This window comes from Nanorana parkeri, unplaced genomic scaffold, assembly GCF_000935625.1.
Source record: "Nanorana parkeri isolate BGI_ZX_2015 unplaced genomic scaffold, ASM93562v1 scaffold117, whole genome shotgun sequence".
Classification (NCBI taxonomy): Eukaryota; Metazoa; Chordata; class Amphibia; order Anura; family Dicroglossidae; genus Nanorana; species Nanorana parkeri.
In genome coordinates, this window is record NW_017306385.1 from 995,190 (window position 1) to 1,014,029 (window position 18,840).

At 43.4% G+C, this 18,840-nt stretch overlaps 1 protein-coding gene across 1 annotated transcript in view; it reads right to left on the reverse strand.

Moving 5' to 3' along the window:
* Positions 1-1,729: 1,729 nt before the first annotated feature.
* Positions 1,730-18,840, reverse strand: part of DEPTOR (DEP domain containing MTOR-interacting protein) — a 98,295-nt gene continuing 81,184 nt past the window's right edge. Inside the window, exons 7-10 of the mRNA XM_018553349.1 lie at positions 17,530-17,667; positions 14,254-14,324; positions 9,340-9,444; positions 1,730-2,162 (exon numbers count right to left, since the gene is read on the reverse strand). Of these exons, the coding sequence (XP_018408851.1) occupies positions 2,034-2,162; positions 9,340-9,444; positions 14,254-14,324; positions 17,530-17,667 (443 nt within the window). The 3' untranslated portion in view covers positions 1,730-2,033. The remainder of the gene's footprint in view (positions 2,163-9,339; positions 9,445-14,253; positions 14,325-17,529; positions 17,668-18,840) is intronic.

An 18,840-nucleotide genomic window follows, 5' to 3' on the forward strand; every position in this document is an offset into this window, starting at 1 on the left:
CTGTGAGTCTAGTGATGTCTGGGAACCTTACAACATACGGATGTGAAAGACTAATATTGGCTACTGTTCACCAGCCTGACTTTTTACACAGTAGGGAAGAGATCCCAGAAATCCTGTACCTTGCGCCCTCTGGTGGTCTCTACTGAGGAGTACATAAGAAAACACAGGCTGCTGACACAAATAGCTCAGCTGAAAAGCCCTGCCTAGTCTGGCTCAGCTATACGAGTAATAGGGAAGATCCCAGGCCACATCTCTTTACCAGGTCCCCATAGAGCTACACAGACCCAGAGAATGATTGATCCCTACCCCCTGCTCCAGTCCACCCAAAGGAGAAAATCTATTGTGAACGGAGTTGCCCTTTTTATCTCTTATCATACAATCAGTTGTGTACAAATGTGATTCAAGTACTTAATTTCACCATTATCTCTGTGGCTGTCATAAAACACACAATATATAAAGACACAAACGACTACCTAACTGTACTAGGTGGTGCGGAGTAACACTGAGCCTTAACGAAATGTGGCAGACAGGGAAACACAGAAAAAAAAGTGTCTGTTGCCGATAGCAGCCAATCATGTTCCAGTTGTAGTTTTTCTAACATAGCTCACACCGACCCGCCACCATCAATGATCCGGTTAAAGAAATTATCATAGAACATAACCCTGATATACGTTCAGAAAAAACTGGGACCTGTGTGGTGAAAAATACAATTGCCATGTCTGTAATTGCGAAGCACACAAAGGTTTGCATATGCGTAACTGTGTGTGGCCACAGTTCCCTTGCATGTCATAATAAGAAGGGATGCACCGATACCCGTTTTTCGGTAACGATATTTATATTTCAGTACTCGCCGATAGCGAGTACAGATAAAAGTTACTTCAGCTAGCATGGAGGCACCTTCCGGCCAATCAGGAAGCTGGGCGGCATGTCATTACCCGCTGCCCGGCTTCTTGATTGCCTGGTAAGCTGGCTCCATGCTGTTTGGGCGGCTCGATGTTGATTGGCCGGGAAACCAGCTCCATGGTGTTTGGCCGGATCAATGCTAATTGCCGGATCAATGCCAATGCCAATCAGAAAGCCAGGAGGTGGGTCATCACCCGCTGCCCGGCTTCCAGATTCTCTGGGAAGCTGGCTCCATGCCTGTTTGGCCAGTTTGATGCTGATTGGTTGGGGAGCTGGCTTCCCGGCCAATCAAGAAGCTGGGCAGCGAGTCATTACCCACCACCCAGGCTTCCAGATTGACTGGGAACCCAGCTCCATGCATGTTTGGCCGGCTCAATGCTGATTGGCTGGGCAGCTGGCTTCTCTGCCAATCAAGAAGCTGGGCAGCGAGTCATTACCCGCCACCGTGCTTTCTGATCTGGCTTCATGTTCCCTCGCGGCACTACTCCCTCTGACTGGAAGTACTTGCCCAAATACTCGGTATCGGCACCGATACTGTTACTAGTATTGGTATTGGTGCATCCCTAAATAAGTGTAGGATCTCCACTGATACTACAGAAACAGTTCTCTAATATATATATTTATATATTAAAAGGACTCTCTTCTTTATCCTTCGCCAAACCCTACGAGGCATCCGCCTCTGTAAGGTCATCTTGTGATAATGAACGGAGACATGCGATTGGCTGCTAAAGGCTGCTCACACACACAGGGCCCTTTGCTAGATTTACAGACATCACTGTAATGGCACTTCTCGAATGTTTCGCATTCAACACTCGGCTCTGACATGGTATATTCAATTTTCACACACAGGATACATACAGTACATAGAGAATATTAGCACAGCTTATTCTTTGTGAGAACATCAGAAACAACAACATAGTCCAGTTCTCATGTTTCTTTTCAAGTTTCACCTTGGAGCAGCGGAGGTTTTTTTTTTTTGGAGGCTCGGAAACCAAAATTGAAGGATGGTGGCAGGAGGGACTGAACCGGACGGAACTGGCAATTTTCCCGACACGGAATAACAGAGAAGCGCTTTTATTTTTTGCTTTGGTTGATTGAGAACGGGTCTGAAGTACCACATCCTCCTGCGCTTATGGGTTCACCTCCTCCATCACTTCCATGACAATGGTCCGCGGGCCGGTAAGGATGAGGTTGCTGACGGCTCTGAAGTCACAATGTAGAACGTTGAGGCCGTTCACGGATACCACGAACTGGCAGATCTGAAAGAGAACATCACAGGTATTTCATCAAACTTGTTTAATAAAGAAGCACAATGAGCAGCAATGATGTGCATAGTGCAGAAACTTATAGCAACTGATCAGAAGTGATAGCATCATGGCGATACAGTAGTCAGCACTGTTGCCTTTAAAAACTAAGGGATCTATTTAAAAACAATTAGCAGAGAAATTCGCCTTGTGAATCTCTGAAAACATTCGTTGTGTGTGAACTGAGGCAAAAATGAACATTCTTAGTATATTTTCTTTTCAGGTCAAGTCTAAAGTAATAGCACATTATGGCCTCTAGATGGAACTGATGAGCAAAAACAAATACCTCTTTCCTATGCTCTTCAGCTCCATCTAGTGGCCACAATGCAGTATTACATTACATTCAACTTGAAAGAAATATACAGTATACTAAACTATATACTATACCATACAAGTATATTGTACTGTAAATCATTAGCAATGCATTGCACTACTGGGAGTGATCACTAGGTGGTGCTTGTTCACAGGATAACACAGAACTTTCACAAATGATCGATCAAACACCCGTTTCCAGGATAACACAGCTCTTTTCAGAGATCATTCACACTCTCATTTCCAGGATGATCCAGCACTTTTCATCCCATTCCTGTACCTTTCCATGTTCCAGAGTCCCTCTCTCCCTCCCCTACAAAGTGGCAGATCGACAGAACAGCGTGTACACAGGGGATTTTTTTTTTTTGCCGGTTAGATGGTAGTTCTGGTTAGCTGAATACCGGATAACAACTGTCATATATTTTTTTGGCTCAAAAAACACACTAGGTCTTATTTTCAGGGTAGGTCTTATTTTTTTTTATTTTTTTTTTATGTACGACAATCCAAAATGAATGCAAATCCTAATCCAAATTAAATAATTCAAAATGGCAAAGAAGAATTGGGTGATCAGGGCAATCAGGGGTGCCGTACCTTTCCAAGAGCAATTTGGTAAACAATCGATGGCCAGAATGAGCGAAGCGCACTTTCACTTCGTTTCCTCACAGACGGAGTGCATTTGGTATCACTCCGCCAGTGACAGGAGCTGGCGCTATAGAGGAAGCATCGGCTTATGCGGCTCTGCTCCCTCCGCTGCCGCCTCGCTTCCTCTAGCGCTCGATTCGATGGCACCGCCGATTCTCTCCCGCGGCTCTTCAAGTTCCCCCTTATGCCACCACCGGCCCTGGGAATGGTCACAACTAGGTCTTATTTTCGGGGTAGGTCTTATATTTTAGCAAATCCCAAAAATAGTACTAGGTCTTATTTTCGTAGGTCTTTATATGCATGTGTGTGTGTGTATATATATATGTATATATATATACACACACACATATATATATATATATATATACATACACACAAGTGGCACCAAGTCCATCTGTACATTATGCAGAATTTGATTCCCCTTTGTGTACATCGTGTAATAAGCTCTGTTATGTTCCACAGAGGGGCCTCAGGAGCAGCTCAGTATGAAGCAAGCAATTAATAAGAACTATTAGCTCTAGGTGCAACAACTGAAATCCACACCCAGAACTGCCGATTTGTCTGAGCTCCAGCAATCCGGATGAAGACAGTTACCCACTTGGCAGCAGCGAGTGTTTCAGCAGAGACTTTCAAAAGAAATGTGTGGTTATCAGCCTGAAAGAAGCCAGAATGCAGTTTATTTAATTTCAGCATTTCGTTCAGCACAAAGGCCTATTCAGTCATGACAAGCCTTCCACTGCTGGCGGGATGCCACAGACAATGGAAGGCTGGCAAAGCATGGAGAGGTCTGCAGAGTACAAGTAAAAGGTTCTGCGAGTAATCACTAGTCTGGATCAGCTCATTTCTGCTCTCTGCTGCTCTTGCACATAAGGTTTAATGATCCGCCAATCTGTGTGTCATATTCGGAGATTACAGAGTAGGAATAACCGAATATTAACAGATTGTATAAAAGAAGTATTTAAAGCTAATGGAAGGTGTGCACAAACGCAATGGAGATGTTTTATGAAATACAAAATTGAAGCTGTAGGTAGAAATATGCTTCCCTAAATGTACCGTATATAGCTCCATACTTGAGTCGCTGATTATATATGAGTATACCATGTATCTAATGTCTCAGCTAGTCTCTGTTAGAGGAAAGATTATTTGTATTGGTCTGCATATTTTAAAGCCAGAAACGGCAGCTTTATAAAAAACCATGCACCTCTGCTAATGTGGTGGTACAGGATGTGATGACATTTCGGTAAACATGACACTTCTAAAATAGAAGAAAACCTCAAAGTGTATTTCCATCTTCGGAGACAAATTTGAGACAACCATACTATTTGTGTGTTATGTGTTCCTATCCACACAGCATAGCTCTACAATTTCAAATTTGCCCATCCCCCACCCACCATAGAAAGACTATGGACACCCTGAGCTTCCTCTGATTAACATACAATGCCTGGAATTCATAAGGAGGGTCTACTACCCTTTTTAGAATTCTGTGGTGCATCCACATGACAAATGGCGGTGCTTGCCCCACATGTATGCACCTGTTAGAAACAGGCACTTTAATTTGGCCCAAGCACCGCCATATGTGGTATGGAATAGTAGAAGCAGGGACACCGGCACTCCAATATAAGCGTGAAGAAAAGTCTTATTTATTAAAGATGTGCGACATATCACATAAAAGCAATGACATGTCATGTGTGGTGTGGAGGCGCACTGAAGCTGGAGTGTCCATACCATCTTTAGTGCACCCCACTACCTCCCATGGACGTCACGCCTGTAACATAGCCGTGAAGCAGACAAGGAGTTTTAATAATGGGTGGCTGGAGCCTAACGGGATAGCTGAAGGACTAGTTCCCCATCAGGTCCGCTTCCCTGAGGACTGACAGCAGGCAGATTCCATATACAGCCTGCAATTGGCTAGCAATCTGACCACTGCCTGGTGTGAATCGCTAGCAGAGCAGATCTGATGGGGAACTAGTGCCTCAGCTTCCCTATCAGGCTTTGCCCACTGTCAGTGTCACCGATTGTTAAGGAAGCTGTCGGCTGAGTAACTATTCACGATTGGTTATTCTGCTGCCTTCTAGAGATTGGACACTGGCAAACAAAATTGTAAGACAGCCACCACTTCCACCATGCTCCAGTTTTGTAGCAAAGCAATTAGGGATGCACCGATACTTTGAGTACCAGTGCAGATACTTGGCATTTTCATGAGAACTACCAGGGTTGCAGCGGTTGCAGCTGGGACCTGGCTCTGGCACTCCACCACTGTCCTGAAATCATTAGTCTGTATTGTTTTAAAAACTGTCACATGACAATAGGCAAAAATGTATCAGTACTCGTACTTGTAAGTACTCGGCAAGTACCAGTACTCGTACTCACAAAACTGGTATCTGTGCATCCCTTTATTTATATTTATAAAAACAAAATCGTACATTAAAACAGAGATGTACAAATCCCAGGAGCTCCGTGTGCTCCTTACAAATGACAGCGGCCTCCTAATTTTTGAATTTTTCTCTAGTCTAGTCTTGGAGCCCAAAAGTATCGGTACATGTACTCGTACTTGTACCGAGTACTGTACTTGGTACTTGTGCAACCCTAAAAGCAACAGTAGGAGTGGACCATAGGAACAGAAGGGGAGGAACCGGTGTTCCTTAATGTACTCCAAGAAGAGAATTTTACAGCAAGTAAAAAATTCAGTTTTTTTATTCGTACATTAAGAGACACAGGGTAAAGTTATTTAGGTACATTGGGGCATCCAACTGAGGGGTGGGCAGCACAACCAACAAAACGCTAACAGGCCCAATAAAAAAACCAGGTTAACACAGGGGGCTCAACAGAGCCTACAAAGCCACCTGACTGTGTAAACCAGGGATGTCCAAACTGCGGCCCTCCAGCTGTGGTGGAACTACCAATCCCATGAGGCTTTGCAAGATTCCCATAGCGACAGACATGACTCCTGGAGAGAGATGCTTCATGGGATTTGTAGTTTCACCACAGATGGAGGGCCGCAGTTTGGACATCCCTGGTGTAAACAGAAAGAACTCCGGGGGAAAATTATCTAAACCCTTGCATGGTGAATGTCGCTCCAATCCACACTGGAAGGGTTAAGTGCATGTCTTCATCCAGGAGTGAAAAAACAAAGATATGCTCACCAGAACCTTGCAGCAGGTTGGCTGTTAGTCTGGCCCCTGAAGCCTCTCTCCTCCTCTTCTGCAGCGATGGTATGTCTCTGGGCATCTTCACGTCCAATACACTGTACTCACGAGACCTTAGACCGCTGGTGTGGAGTGGGGAGGGAGGCGGCAGGGATGAGAACTTTGCTATTTTAACTCCTAGACAAAAATGAACACTTTTTTTCCCCAGAGTTCTACTTGAAGACCAGGTAGCAGGCTTGCAAATGTGATCTGGTGGAGAGCGCTTTGACGGGGGAAGGGTGGAATCTTCTCCTTAGGCTTGAATGATGAGGTACAAGGGACTTAGTCCCAGAGGAAGCACATCTCTCCTGATCAACATTCTGGAGTGATTTGATTATCTCTTCAACGGTGGACCTCTTGACTAGAAGGTCATCTGACCAGGGTTTAGATGGACAATGCCACAACATTGGCTTCCATCATGGAGAGCCAAGAAGTCTTGGAGCTCAAAAAGATGCTGATCAGATACTGGTCATCCAAGCCCTGTTCGCCGTGCACATCCAAGGGGTGGAAAGTTGGCAGACAGACTTCCTCAGTTGTCAATGTCTGGATTCTGGATAGTCGTCTCTTCAGCCCACGGTGTTTCAATACTTCTGTTGCAGGTGGGGTGGGCACCAGACATGGAAAACAAACTGAGCAGGTTTGTCTCCAGGACAAGGGATACTCTAGCCTTTGCCGTGGAAGCTTTGGTGACTTAATGGGGTCAGATCAATCTGATCTATGCTTTTCCTCCTCCGAAAACCCCGTCCTTGTCTGCTCCACATAATTGGGTTGGAGTGCATTCTGGTGATTCTCATCGTACTGAACTGGTCAAGCTGGCCGTGGTACTTAGACCCCATCAGCCTCTGACAGAATCACAGTTGGCCCTTTCAGATCATCCAGATCTTCGGGTCCCAGAGAAGTGTTTACCACCCTACTTCTCGGTCACTGGCTTTGACAGCCTAGCTGCTGAAACCCAGGTTCTGAGAACTAGGGGCTTGTCAGAGTCAGTTAGTTAGTGGCTAAGCATCAAAATCGACTTCTCACAACGTCTAACATCACACCTGAAAAGCATATTTCTCACAATGCAGGCAAGGAAATGTCATCCCAGAAAGTACTCCATGGGGCCAATCCTGCCCTTTCTCCAGCCTGGGCTGGATCAACATTCAGCCTTGAGTACAATCAATGGTCAAATCTTGGTGGTACTTTTTCAAAGACTACTTGCTTCTCCCTCTTTGGTGAAGGCCTTCATACAGGGTGTCACTCACATTATTCCCCTTGTATATTACCCAGTGGCACCATGGGACCTAACCCTAGTTCTGTCAATTCTTCAGAAACCATTTCCTCGGTCAGGGAAAGAGTATTCCTCAATGAACAAGAAAGAAACACATTGAATGACGTATCACTGAAAACAAAACTACATTCATTTGTATCTTTCATATCCACCAAAAGGTCAGTTTTAAGTGCTGGTTTGTGATGAGTAAACACAACATTTATCTGTAATAAGCATCAATCGGAAATCCTTGTTAGTGAGATCAGATGATACGTTGAACTGTACTGACGACAGCAGAGCCAAGAATAATTCCTCACAATTAAATCAGCTCTGGTCATCTCTTGTGAATTGACATCAGGTAATTGAATCTGCAATCATAACCGTTATCTTATTATGCTCAGATATCTACTGTATGTGTGAAGCAGCACGCGCATTTTATAATCAACTTTACACTGTTTTTCTGCATGTTGTTTAAAAGGTACGTCCATCCAAAGGTCATGCATCAGCTATAGGCGGAGTGTGGGTTGCATCACCCATGGCTATTTTCTAGTGGTGAGATCTTCCCATCTTGGGTCCTGTTCTCGCCTATCTTGGGGTGTTATAATTATGTAACCAGAACTGGAAGGAGCCTGCAGCAGCATATTCCCTAGAAGTGGTAAGCAAATATCTTAGCCCAGCTACTACTCTTTATTTATTCATCCCAGCTATATTAATAATACAGCTTTATCTTAACATCTAAAAAACATTCCACTTTAAATAATGTAATCTCTAATTTTATATATTGAAGGCCCCGATGATGTCGCACAGCAAACTCCACCCGCTTCCAGTTAAAGCTGCTTTCCTAGGAGAGTTCTCTAACGAAGGCAGCAGAAGTTGGAAATGTGCATAGAATAACCCACACCATAAAAAAGGGTCTACATTCAATAATGTGCTGCTGTGCTTTCCTAGCAGAAAGCCCAGCATGCAGTTTTAGTGCGTTGTAATTCTAATACCGAATGCCATATTTTAACGAAATAATTAAAGCTTGAATTCATTTTCTTTGATTCGAATGAACACATTCCAGGTGCATCAAAACAAAAGGTGTTCAAAGTCTTACCAGCTGGTTTTCTTTAGAAAGCAGCAACAACCTGAGTAGAAAAGCCTGGCCCCTGCCGGCATGCTGTAGAGAAGGATCCTTGCTCTCTGGTGGAAGCAGTGGAAACATGTCTTTCTACTGAGTCAGACCTATAGTTCAGCAATTAGCAAAGCTCATGCTCCCCGCTGATTGGAGAGCTCCAACACTGACAATTTACTTATTTCGATAAAGTGGGTAAAATTCAGAACTTTATTGCCATTTGTCCCCTCATTGGGGAGACTTCCCATCACTTCCTGTCTTGAAGACACCAGGGCAAGAACTGAGAGGGTTCTGGATGACATATTATTCTTACCACTGCCCACTCTACTAAAAACAATCTTGCTTTCTGCCTTCATCAGAGAGATATCCAATCACCTCCTCCCCTTCTGATGTTTTCATCGACACAGGAAATTAGGTTGAATCTTCCCAGTGGGGACACAGATATCAGTGAAAACTAGACAAAGCATCTAACCCTTCCCCTCTCTGTTCAAAACCAAAAAAAAAAAAAGTTTGGGTTGAAGTTGGGCTTTAATAAAAATTTAAAGAATTTTTTTTTTATTAAAGAATAAATTAAAAACTAAAAATAATAATACTAACATCTTTATATAAATAATCCTGGGATGTATTTACCTTCATTCCTGCAGCAGCAGCCGGTCCACTAGGATCCACAGCTTGGATATGACACGGTTTATCTCCGCGTACCACAAATCCCCATCCCACCGCATCACTGACAATCTGCACAACAACAACAACAACAAAAAGTTACAAACACATCCATGTAATTCCTAAACTGTGCATTGGTATTAAAAAAGAACTCCAGGCGGGACGAACATTGCTTTCATCATTTCGGGGTACATGCCCTTGTATGTTAGTCTGAGCTGCAGCAGTAGAAGTGACATGATGGTTACAAGTTGCAAAGCTGAGACAGGGACTGCTGCTGGATGGAACTGCAATATGTGTACAGGCCAGTTTGTTCTCCAAAGCATGCAGAGGCAGGATCGTTCCGGAGTCAGCGTCTTTCCGGTTACATTTCTGAGATGCAGCATTGCCTCTGTATAATACCAGGTATTTACATGTCCGCACTTCCAGTACAACACCCCAAAACAAGGAGCTCAGTCTCTGCTTATGGAGTCATGCAAAGCATTCCTTTTTGTCCCGTTAAGCATCCAGAATAGCACAGATATCGATATAATGTTACACAGTCAGTATTACCAATTTACATACAGCTCTTTCAGCTTCTTAGCCCTCATCAGTGCAAGATTTGGCTTTACTGGCTCTATGATGTAGGGCTTGTGAGTCCAGGGGAACAGTACAACCATTAAGGTGGCGGTGAGAGATTTCCCACCCGATCAGGCTATTGCAGGGGTAGGCAACCTTTGCACTCCAGCTGTGGTAAAACTATAAAGTCCCATGAGCCACAGGCATGACTCTCAGAGCAGATACATGATGGAATTTGTACTTTCAGGACAGCTGGAGTGCCAAGGTTGACTACCTCTGGAGTACTGTATTCTGACTCTGGTGGATGTGCTGCCTGCAGAATACCTGAACAGTGACTGCAACCAAATTTTTCGGACCGATCTTGCGATTGATGAATTGCCTTTTGTCGAATAGAAGGGTGCCAATGGGGCCACACGTTGATTACATTTTGTCCGAGTGAGCAGGGCCTGGTGGACATTTTTAGAAGTGTATGGTTAGCTTTATTTTCACATCTAATACCGATTTTGTGGTTTGGAGCTTTCCTTTAGGCCCCATTCACCTATGTAGGTGTTAGGATGCATCAACTTGTGTTTAGGTTGCATGCTAACATGTCTTGCATTAGAGCAGCCTAGGGATGTCCCGATACCACTTTTTCAAGACCAAGTACAAGTACTTCCCCTCATGTACTTGCCGATACCAATTACCGATACTTTTTCTTAAAGGGGCAGGTGACATTTTTAAAAAAACAATACAGACTAATGATTTTAGGCCAATTTCTTTATGATTGTGAAGCAAATACAAATGTTTTATTGTTCTAAAACAGTCTTAAATTCTAAAACAGTTCTAAAACACTCTTAAGACTGTTTTAGAACAATAAAACATTTGTATTTGCTTTCACACAGCTGTCGTGAAACTACAAATCCGATCATGCATCTGCCTCTGGGATCATTTAAACTCTATTGCTCCAGTGTACTGGACGTGTGTAACGTACATGTACCATGTACTACATATAGAGTACACTGCAGCAATAGATGTACAATTATCCTCGGCTAACATGAATGAGTTAAATGATCCGTAGTACAACTACATGTTATGTACCATGGATCATTTAATCCTGCTCATATTAGCAGGGGAGAATAGTAAATCTATTGCTGCAGTGTACTCTATATGTAGTACATGTACAGTACACACTGCACACACTAGATTTACTATTATCCCCTGCTAATATTAAATGAAGTTCTTAATAGGGACCCCAGATACTACATGCATCAATGGCTGCAACCTGACTATAATGATAAATAAAAGGATATCAAGTTTACTGGGAGTAGTGAAGTAATTTAACAGTCTCTAGGGGTTTTCCAACCTAAGAATTGTGTGAGGCAGGATGGGCATTGTAGTTTGCGGGATGCACCTCCTACATAATATGTAAGACTTCAGATCTCCTCACCATAAAAAGGGGGGTCCCAACAAGCCCCCAACCACTTGTCACTTGCTGGGGTAATGTGGGTGAGTAGTGGTAGCAGTAATGGCAGCAAGGAGAGGAATGCACTCTTTAAATAACTGCACACAATCAGTCCATATAAACAAGATCTACTTGCGGTTCTGGAGAGCTCTCTAGATCTCTCAGGTAGCTGGGCTGCTACGCAGAAGAAGGGCAGTTGAATGTGGCTGGCAGCACTGGTGGTAGAGGCAGCAGTCTCTCCAGGGGTGACCTGTCACGGCATCTGAGCGGAAGGGGTTCCGAACGCCGCTGTGGGGGATCGCTCGGCATTCACTAGGTATTAATGTAACGCCGAGCAATCAACCACGCCGTTCTTTAATGGAACGGCTATCGAGCAGGGGGAGGAGCTTCATGAAGCGCCGTACGTGCGCGGCTGCTGGGTCCAAAGCTGGAGCGTCGGAAGGTGAGTCTGCCACACCCGGTAAGGTAAGAAAAAGCTTCGGCGCTAAGTATCAGGGCATTTTGACAAGTACTTGTCAAAATGCCCTGTATCGGTCCCGATACCGATGCTAGTACCGGTATCGGGACATCCCTAGAGCAGCCCATACATTTGAATGGGCTGCCAACGCACCACAATGCAACAGAAATCCGACCTGCAATATATTTTCTGCAATGCAGAACACCACAGTAAAGTGTCACCAAGTGTTGTGGTGCGCTGCATCACAGCTGCCCTTGGGGTGCATTGGGTTAATGCATTGAGGTGCCATTCAAAATGTTTGGCACCACAGCAAGGGCACTGCAGTGATGTGTTAAAACATGTGTTACGGCAGCGTGAATGGGCCCCTAATATTTCCAGCTGCAAAGGCTTTTATTACACTTTTGTATTTGTCATGCATTTAACTGGCATACCGTTGCTGTCAGTCTGCCATCTGCCATGTTCTTCGCTTGGCTGCCATTGCTGACGTCTCCCTTCCAAATGCTGTCTGGTTGCAGATTTCACTACAAGCAGCAGATCTATTGTGAAATACTGATACAGTATAGAGGACATATCCTTCATCGAGAATATAGACTCCTGGTGCCCAGCCTTTGGCCCTTTGGTACTTCAGACCCTGGCAGCCAGTAGCAAATGCTTTTCCTGCCAAGCTTCTTACTCAGACCTGATCAGTGTGTGTCCTACAACAAAATCATAATAGCTCCCGAGCTTGCCATGAAATCTTTTTGCCCAAAGCAACCAATTGGAATCTTTGCTTCATTTTCAAGAGAAGATTGCAAAAATTACAACTGAAATGGTTGCTTTGGGCAATGAGACTTTTTTCTCACAGCTCACTGTTCACATCAGTGCCTTTGCTTCGAAACTCATTTTGCATATATACAGTGTACAGGCAGTCCCCGGGTTACAAACAGGATCGGTTCTGTAGGGTTGTTCTTAAGATGGATTGGTATAGAAGTTGTAACAGGTACATTTTTTTAAGTGTTACTGCAGCCCTCCAAATTTTTTTTCGTTTTGGATATCATAGGGAAGGGTTAACCGCCTGTAGCGTTTCTGTTGCTGTGTTTCCCCCTGTTCAGGAGATTTCGCCTCACTTTTTGTCCCTGTGAGGGTTGTCCTGGAAACAAGGATTGGTGATAAAGCTTCAGTGGAGACACCTTTTTTCCCATAATTACTCTTACAGGAGTGAATTTCCCTTCCTAGGTGTAGATTTCTTCTCACTTCCTGTTGTCTCAAGGACAGGAAGTGAGATTAAATCTTTCCAAACTAAAAAAAATTACATTTTCATGGGGTTCTACCTTAAATGGAACTTGGACAGGTGTGTACAACTTCCTGTAATGTACAGTGACCCAGAAGAAGAGGCGGGCACCCCTCGTCTGCACGTCTAACAAGAGCCAGCTTCCTGTAATGTACGTACAGGACTACGAACCAGACCCAAAAAGGCGGGCACTCCTCTTCGCTGCTGTACAGTAATAGCCTCCGTTTGTAAGTACGAATCGTACGCAAGTCGGATGTTCGTAACTTGGGGACTGCCTGTGTGTATATATATATATATATATATATATATATATAAATATATACTTCAAGCTTTGTTAGTACTACAGAGGGCGCACCGGGATGGTGTTTTCTTCTCTGAATGTGAATCTCCCCAACCATTGAAGCCCCGTTCACACCAGGGCGGCTGAGGATCAGCGCAGTTTCCGTGCAGATTTTAAAGGGGCGGTTTTGGGAGCTTGTAATTGCGTATGGAAACCGGCTGCGTATGGAGCTTGTAATTGCGTATAGAAACCGGCTGCGTATGGAAACCGAGCTGATCAGCAGGGCAAAAAAGGGTCAGGGAGCAATTCGGGCGGGAGGTGGTACGGATGGCGTGGCCAAATCCGCGCAGCCGAACTGCCCTAGTGTGAACGGAGACTTAGTGTACTAAGATTAGACATTAGCAATGTATGGGATCGTTCATGTGAGTGGATCCGTGTGGCCAAATCCGCCCAGCGAACCACCCTGGTGTGAATGGGGCCTTAGGCCTTGTTCACACCAAATGCAGAGCAAATCCGCTCTGCACACGCAGTGCAGTGGGTTGTGATGCATTTTTGTCGCGTTTTTGATGCGTTCCGGGATGCTTTTGGTTTAGTTTAGTTTAACAAGGGCTTTCAGTGCGTTCCAGGCATTTGCATGCGTTTTTGATGCGTTTGCAGATCCAGAGCAGGTAAAATAGGGCCTGCTGCAGTTTTTTCACCTGCTCTGGACCTGCTCTGGAACTGCACGCTGCGATGTGAACTGGAGCAAAAAATACCATTGGAATACATTGGACGCAGTTTTGATCCGGTCTGCAACTGATCTGCTCTGCACCTGCTCCGTGCTTGGTGTGAACAAGGCCTTAGTGTACTCAGATTAGACATTAGTGTGTCATACTCACAGTCAGGGTTTTCCTTGTGTACGGTGCACCAGGGCTCAGGAGCTCTTCCAGCGTAATCGGCCTCTTTAAAACTACATGATAAAAAATAATACCAAATAAGATAAAACAAAAAAGGAATGTCCCGGCCCAGAGATACCTGGGAATAGCTTAGGTAGGACTGGATGCTGACAATAAAACCATGTCCTGGACTTGTACTGCATAATAATTAGAATGTCTGTATTTAATATGTAAAGCAACAACATACCCTGTAACATTGTACATCAGGAATATATCAGACATATTGTGTACCGTATATACTCGAGTATAAGCCGTCCCGAATATAAGCCGAGGTACCTAATTTTAGCCAAAAAAACTGGGAAAAAGTATTGACCCGAATATAAGCCGAGGGTGGGAAATGAGGCAGCTACTGGTAGATAGATACCATTAAAATACATTAATATTTATTTAAAAGAAAAATAACCTAGCTCTGTAAGTGGAAAAGGGGGTACAGGGCTACATATCATGTACTACGGATCATTTAACCCATTCATATTAGCAGAGGATAATTGTAAATCTATTGTTCAGTGCACTCTATATGTAGTATATAGTACATGTACATATAGAGTGCCTGCAACAATACATTTACAATGATCCTCTGCTAACATGAATGGGTTAAATGATCCATAGTACAGGGCTACATACAGATCATTTAATACATTCATGTTAGTATAATTGTAAATGTATTGTCTGCACTGTATTAGCAGTATATACTCTATATAGAGTATATACTGCTAATACAGTGCAGACAATACATTTACAATTATACTAACATGAATGTATTAAATGATCTGTATGTAGCCCTGTACTATGGATCATTTAACCCATTCATGTTAGCAGAGGATCATTGTAAATGTATTGTTGCAGGCACTCTATATGTACATGTACTATATACTACATATAGAGTGCACTGAACAATAGATTTACAATTATCCTCTGCTAATATGAATGGGTTAAATGATCCGTAGTACATGATATGTAGCCCTGTACCCCCTTTTCCACTTACAGAGCTAGGTTATTTTTCTTTTAAATAAATATTAATGTATTTTAATGGTATCTATCTACCAGTAGCTGCCTCATTTCCCACCCTCGGCTTATATTCGGGTCAATACTTTTTCCCAGTTTTTTTGGCTAAAATTAGGTACCTCGGCTTATATTCGGGACGGCTTATACTCGAGTATATACGGTAACTGCAGACAGAAATCAAGGCCCTATGACCCCAAAACCATTATAGTTACTCTAAGAGAAACAAATGGTCTTTGATTAATGATATTTTTCCTTTTTTATAGAGGTTATTGGGTTATCCATTTACATACAAAAGTTTTATTAATAATAACAACAACAACAAAGATATAAACATTTACAGCATTGTTTTATAACGTGTCCTTTCCACGTGGCTCATTCTGTGGTCTGCATGTGTTTGTGGTTTCTTATCTCTGACAGCAGATTGTACAAGAACCAGGATAAAAATACTGCGGATTGCACAATGACCCTGTTGGGCGAGCACACCCTCCAGTGACTGATGATTGACAAACACTTAGCGGAAGAATGTTGTGAAGGTTGGCAGTTTTCCTGTATACATTGCAGGGTCAGGGAGTGTGAAAGTCTGTATACTGGCTTAACGAGATGTACGCTTTCATTTCACCGCAGTGACATTTAAAGGGACAATAAATCTTAAACAGGAACTGTAACCTCTATAAAAGGGAATGTTTACATTTTCCATATATTTTGTTTATTAGGGTCAGGACCTAAAAGGTAACATTTTAAAAAAATGCAGGTAAATATGAAATAATGGGTATGGATGCTATTTATTCTTATATCCAATAGGTTGGTGGAACTCTCGTGTTTTCTAAATTCAAATCCTCCTGTTTCTGAAATCCTGCTTACAGAACTCAATAGCTCAAGGTGCAATGAAGAGTCAGATCAGTGTATCAGGAGGCTTTAATAAATTACAGTTTGCCTGAAATGTTGTAAACTATATGGAGAAAAGTTTGTGGACTCCTGACCATCACTCCTATCTGAGTTTGTTGAACATCTCATTCTGCAACCCTGGGTATTAATATATTGCGCCCCCACTACTTTGTGCCTGTAGTAGCCTCCACTCTTCTGGGAAGGCTTTCCACAAGATTTTGGAGAGTGCCTGGTAGAATTTGTGCCTATTCTTCCATTCATGAAGTCAGTTACTGATGTTGGATGAGAAGACCTAATACAACAAATCACCAGCACACCATGTTCAGATGAGAAGACAGGGCACTTTGTCACTATTAGTAAGTGACATTTCGAGATCACTAACAACCTCTTTCTCAATGCTGGCTGAGGAAGTGGGACTTATTGGCCTTGAAACCTCACTTCCTGTTGGTGACAATAAAGTGTCCAGTATTCTCATCTGAACAAGGTGCACCAAGTGATATCTTTGATTGGGACCTATGTTGTGGTGGTGGTATCTGCCATTCCACCATAGCACCCTTTTATGATTGGGTCTGAATGCTGTATGGAGTGCACTAAACTTCTTGGATTTATGGATGAGAAGATCTGGCTCACAATTAGTATTCAGACTCATTCCAAAGGTGTTCATTAGAGTTGAGGTTGGCCTGTTGAGTTCCTCCACCCCAATGTCATCAAACAATGTCTTTATGAAACTTTGAGCAAAGGGTCACAGTCATGCTGGAAAAGAAAAGAGCCTTCCCCAAGCTGTTAGAACAGGGCTGGAAGTGTACAATGCTGTAGAATTAATGGTACCCTTCACTGGAAACACCTGAACTTTATAATTTGGAGGGGTGGCCACATACTATGGCCATATAGTGTGATATATTGTATAAATAATAAAGCAGATATAAAAAAACATCAGTTGAATAACTTAAAAATAATAAAATGGACCCAAACCTCACACTTTCAATGCGCGATGTGTTTGTGCACGTTTTTGTGGGTTTGTCGCAAACAGGGCAACCCATAGAGCGCTGCCCTATATGCGACCAACATACCAATGAAGCTCATGTTCCTTTTGGATCTTCAAGCTGCATGTGCCATACATCTTGGCTGCTGCATTCGGGGTTTCACTAACAACAAATGGCACAGCATGCCCAGCATACGTTTCTCACGCATATCACAAATGTGCGCAGTCAAAAGATTTTGTGCTCGTTCACACGCTACAAAAGTGTGAGTGGGGGCTTACAGTTCAGTAATTAGGAGTGGGAATCACAGGTGATGGATCATAAGTGATACATTGCTCGATGTACTCACCAGACCTGGGATTGCAGAGTACCACAGGCGGGCTGTTGCTGAGTGTGGGGCTGCTGCTGAAGTAGCCGCTACTACTGCTGCTGCTCATACTGCTCCTCCGGATCGACGACACAACCTTGATTTCACTGCTGGGGCTCACTGCACAACAATGGACAACACATGTCAGTCTCTTCCTCCATTTCAGCTGTTCACAGTATAAAAGAAAATGTAACACCCACCTCCGGCCAAAATAGTTTTTGTTTTTTCTTTTTACATTTTGACAGCGTGAGGAAAGGATAGAACTACTGTCAGGTTTTATCTAAAGTCTGTGACCCCTTTAGCAAGATTTACCTTCATTTCCTGTCAGGCCTTGACTGCAAGAAACTAATTCTTTTTTAGTAAAATCAGGGAAGGTTTAGAGCAGGAGTAGGCAACTTCGGCACTCCATCTGTTATTAGTATTATTATACAGGATTTATATAGCGCCAACGGTTTGCGCAGCGCTTTACAATATAAGGAAGACATTATAATCACAATACAATTCAAGACACGATGGTAAGGAACTAGAAGCCCCATGAAGAATCGCAAGACTGACAGCCACAGGCTTGACTCCTGGAGGAAGAAGCATGATGGGATTTGTCGTTTCAGCACAGCTGGAGTGCCAAGGTTGCTTACCTCTGGTTTAGAACCTCTGTCTGGTTTGTGGCTTCCTGCCTCCTTGATAACAGCTTCCAAATTCCTTGGCCTGCTGTCACTGGGACAGGAAGTGAGGTGATATCTGCCTAACGGGGCCTGGACATAAGTGAAACCCTGGCTATTCTATGCATGACTTTTTGGGAAGCTTGCGGTTCTCTTAAGCGTCGTGTTGACGGCTCGCCTCCCTCCTTTCTCTCACTGCTTTATTCTTTATTTCCTTCTATCTCCATTTTGTATCCTTTCACTTCTTACACCACTTCTGAGGTCCCCCTACAGGATCATCCCTGCCATTCGAACATTGCACTCCGATTGCCCCATAGGTTCTACATAGCAGGCCCGGGAACATGCGCACCTCATGGACTGCCCCAAGGTGTCTCAACTCTCATTTTTTAAGCACTACTACTTTGCCTATGTGAAAATGATTGTAACTTTTGATAACTTTTTAGATTGTTATTACTGCACTGCTCCCTGGGACGAGGTATCTTGGTTGTGGGTGGGCCCTTGGAATAGTTAAACTGCCATCTACTTATATTTGTATTACTATATTTTGCCGGTTTGTATACCTTTATACTGAAAAAAGCTGAATTCTGTAAAAAAAAAGAAAAGAAAACCTGGCTGAGGTTGTAAAGATTAAAAA